Raw genomic sequence first — 3,982 nt, 5'->3', positions numbered from 1 at the left:
CCATGTCCCCCTTTGCCCCTTTTGTCATACTCCGCTTTCTTGCTCCTCACGACACCCCCTCTCCCTCGTCGCGCAGCGGCCAGGGCCGGCGGCGGCAACGTCAGCGACTCCCTGAGGCTGTCAGTCCTGCAGACTGGCCCCGTCCAGATTGCAGGCGCCGACGGCAGCGCCCCCCTCACATATGTCGCTACCTACGACGACCTGCCATCGGCCGACAAGCCCGTGTTTGCTGATCTGTTCGTGATGGCGGGCGAGCTGCTGACGCCTGATGACATCACCTTCCTGAACACGTCGGGCGCCGCCACGCCTGCGTGTGTGTTTGGTGGTGTGGAGGAGGGCGGCCTGCTGTACCGCTGCAGGGTGACCTCCCACGTGCAGCAGCTGACGTGGGGCGTGCTCGGTGACGCGAGTGAGCGGGGCAAGGTGTTGGGGTCGCCTTGCCCGCAGGCGGCGTCCCACAGGGCTCCGCAGGGACGTCACAGCTTATGTGGGGCGTAGGGCTGCTTTCGCCTTGCGCACGTCCTCATGCTGCGAAGCTCGACATATTCTGTACGGCCATTTGGCGCGACGCAAAGTCACCACTATCTGTGTCGTGGGCTGTTTGCTTGGCCAGAAATTTGTTGGACGCAACACTCCTCTCAAGCTCCCTCACGACACCACATTATGTGCAGTTTTACCGCCAATCACCCCCTCTTTGCCGCCACCTGATCCCGCCCGCCCCCGCCCGCCCTCCGCACGCAGGGGGTGCCTGCATCAAGTCCACCACGGTGGAGACGCGCGCGATGGACCTGCAAGTCAGCCTGCAAGCCGCGTCCACTTTGGCCTCTCCCCTGTGCAGCTCTGATGCCACTTGGAGCGCCAGCCTGCCGCTCGCCCTGGACGTCAACCCGGCGTCGGGCTTCGAGGTCTCGCCGGATGACGTCAGCGTCAACGACACCGCGTGCGTGCTCGCCGCCGCGGGGCAGCGGCTGGACTGCCACGTGCCTGCGGGCGTGACGGCGGTGGAGGTCGCCGTGACCAAGAACGGTGGGTTTTCGCCCCCTCTGTTTGATTTTGGGGTGGCATACGCCTGGGCCGGCGCTGTGTATCATGGACAGCCTGGGGTGGCAGTTGCTGAATGGCTGCTTTGGCGTGGTATCAGCCACGTCTCCAGAGCAACAACAAGGGCAGGCATAACTGCCCTGGCTGTGCAGGCCGCGCTGACCGCCACTCTCAACTATCATGCCAAGTCATCACGCCCATGCTTTCGCAAGGCGCCTTGGCACGCGCGCCGGCGCCACAGGGGCGCCAGGCACTTTGACTTGCTGCCTGCATCACACCAACTCATCATTGCACTTGCACCCCTCGCCGCCCCCAGGCTTCACAGCGCGGAACATTACCGTCTTCAATGCACCAGCCGTCGATTACACACTCAGCGCCGCCGCCCGCCAGAGCTCCATCGTGACTGAGTCCGGGCCGGCAGCGGAGGCCGTGGTGGACGTCTACGTGGGTGGCGGGCTGACGCAGAATGATGTCACCTCGAGCTATGCTGGTTGCGTCTTCACCGGCAGCAGCGGAGGCGTGGCGCTCACCTACAGGTGCAGGGACCTGCCCATCGGGGACACGCACATCACCTTCTCCGCCAACAAGAGCGGTGCGCACGCGTGGGGCGGGGAGGGATGGCACTAGCAGTAAAAGGGTTTGTACCCCAGGCTTGCTGCTGGGTCACCATTGGCAACATCGGCCGCGCTTAGAGGCTGGAGATCCGATCGTCACCCTTATTCGGGCTGTGCTGATGCTGTGCTGCAGGTCAAGCGGCATACAGCTGCTGCCCGAAAAGAAGACCAGGCTCGCGTATGGCATCCCCTCTTGAAGGTTGTTTTATTGAGCTCATCCTGTTGCAAATTCTCCCATTGCTGCAGGTTGCCCGGTCTCCGACACTGTTGAGGTGGCCGTTAACACCAGGATGTCTGCTGGCCCGGACCAGTCCGTGCGCACCTGTGACCCGTCCACCACCTTTGCCTTCAACGTCACCGTGGCGCGTGGCAGCGCCGCCGTGGGCCCCCTGAAGGTCAACCTGCCCGAGGGTTTGACCAAGTCAAACTACGACGGCCCCTTCAACGCGTCGGCTGGGCAGGAGCTGATCATGTTCAAGGGCATCCCAGTGGGCTCTCACGATATCCAGATCTGGGGTGCGCGGCCGTGATCTCTCAAGCTCACCCACTGACCCAGTTGCTCGACACTTTGCAGTGCGAGCCACGCGGCTTGCGTGCGTTGAATCACTGTGCAGCTGCTGCCCGTCATCGCTGGACCGTGCCAGACGCGTGCCTAACCTGAACTCTGCCGTGTGGTTTCCTCAAACCCCTCGCAGCCGACGCGGCCCATGACGGCACCGTCAGCGACTCAGTGGTGCTCTCGGTGACCCAGACCGGCGTCGCAAGCATCGAAAACGCGGACCGCCTCCCCCCCGTCTCCTACGTCGCAACCTCGGACGACCTGCCGTCCCAGGACCGCCCCGTCTTTGCTGACGTGTACCTCGTGATGCGCGACGGCATCGCGTCGTCCGACGTCCGCTTCCTCAACACCACCGGCGCCGCCCGGCCCGAGTGCGTGTTTGTCGGCGCGCAGGGCGCCGACCTGCTGTACCGCTGCCGGGTCGACTCGGGCGCGCAGCGGCTGACGTGGGGCGTGCTCGGCAATGAGAGTGAGCGCACATGGGGCCCTCGGGCGCGCGCAGGGGTTGTAGGTCTGCGCCGCGCCCCCGCCTGCCGTGCGTGACGCCAGGGCCGCCGCAACAGCCGACTTGGGACCTATTGTGATGTGCGCAAGTGCTGAAGTGTGCAGCGTTCGTTTCTCCCGGCCGTCTTCTGGCCCTCCGGCCGCCGGCCACCGCCGCCCACTAACGGCCCTGTCTCGATTTGCCCTCCATGCAATCGCTCGCCCCGCTCGTGTGCAGGGGGCGCCTGCCTCACGGCTGCCACGATTCAGACGGTCCCCCTGGACCTCCACGTCAGCCTGCCTGCCACCTTGGCGCCCGCCACGCCACTGTGCAAGCCGACCGACAAGTGGATGACACAGATCACACCCCGCCTCGATGTGAACGCCGCGGCCGGTGTCGGCGTATCGCTCGATGACGTCAGCGTCAACAACACCGCGTGCGTGGTCAACACGGAGGAGCGCCGCATCGACTGCGCGGTGCCTGCGGGCATCACGCCGGTCATGGTCACCGTGACTAAGAGCGGTGGGCTGGCAATCTGAAAGCACACCTGGCTTCGGGCAGATATCCCCTCCAGGGCTCAATCAAAATGAGGACGGCTGCACGTAGCAACGGACTGGATGGGCAGGGGGTCGTGCACGGCCGAGGTCGCATGCTGGGCCCGTGCCGCTGCTGCAACCGCGCGGCCGCAAAGCTCGGCAGCCTCTCGCGCAGCCCCGACAGAGCCGCACATTCCTCAAAAATCCCTTCCTTTTGCTCTGCACGCCGTCCCTCATCCCCCAGGATTCACCGCCAGTAACGTCACCGTCTTCAACGTCCCGGCCGGCGATTACACCTTGGACGCACGCTTCGGCGGGGAGCCCCGGAAGCTGCTCCCCCTGGCCCCGCCCGCAAACGCCACGGCCCTGCCGCCCCTGACGCTCGTCGCCGGCGCCGACGTCGCGCCCGGCGACATCGCGCACCCGGAGGGCTGCGACCCGGTGGGCAACGCGACGCTGCCCGGCGGGCGCACGCAGTACGCGTACAGCTGCGGCGCGGACGCCGTCGGCTTTGGGCGCTATGCGCGGGCGTTCTTCGCGGTCAGCCAGGGCAACAACCACCACATAGACCCCAACACTGGATCAAGTGAGCCTGGGTTGTTTGACTTGTCACTGAATTGAACCATATGCTTGCCTCAAGACGCAATTCCTTGTGGGGCCCTGGGGGCTCGCCTGCACGCTCTCATCTAGGCGCCGCAGCTCGAGCGAGTGCGGCGCACCCGCCCGCCGCTCCGAACAGGCCTGCCCC

The 3,982-nt window shown here is 65.6% G+C and overlaps 1 protein-coding gene across 1 annotated transcript; it reads left to right on the top strand.

The window, feature by feature from the left end:
• Positions 1–243: 243 nt before the first annotated feature.
• On the top strand, positions 244–3,855 carry MNEG_14796 (hypothetical protein; the record flags this gene model as incomplete). The annotated part of the gene is made up of 7 exons (XM_014036733.1): positions 244–409; positions 742–1,026; positions 1,358–1,633; positions 1,902–2,171; positions 2,351–2,683; positions 2,936–3,220; positions 3,479–3,855. 7 exons carry the CDS (start codon positions 244–246, stop codon positions 3,853–3,855), a joined length of 1,992 nt encoding a protein of 663 aa, XP_013892187.1.
• Positions 3,856–3,982: the final 127 nt, after the last annotated feature.

The sequence above is a fragment of the Monoraphidium neglectum genome (genome assembly GCF_000611645.1).
Source record: "Monoraphidium neglectum strain SAG 48.87 unplaced genomic scaffold scaffold04772, whole genome shotgun sequence".
Classification (NCBI taxonomy): Eukaryota; Viridiplantae; Chlorophyta; class Chlorophyceae; order Sphaeropleales; family Selenastraceae; genus Monoraphidium; species Monoraphidium neglectum.
This window is presented reverse-complemented; position numbering and strand designations above follow the sequence as displayed.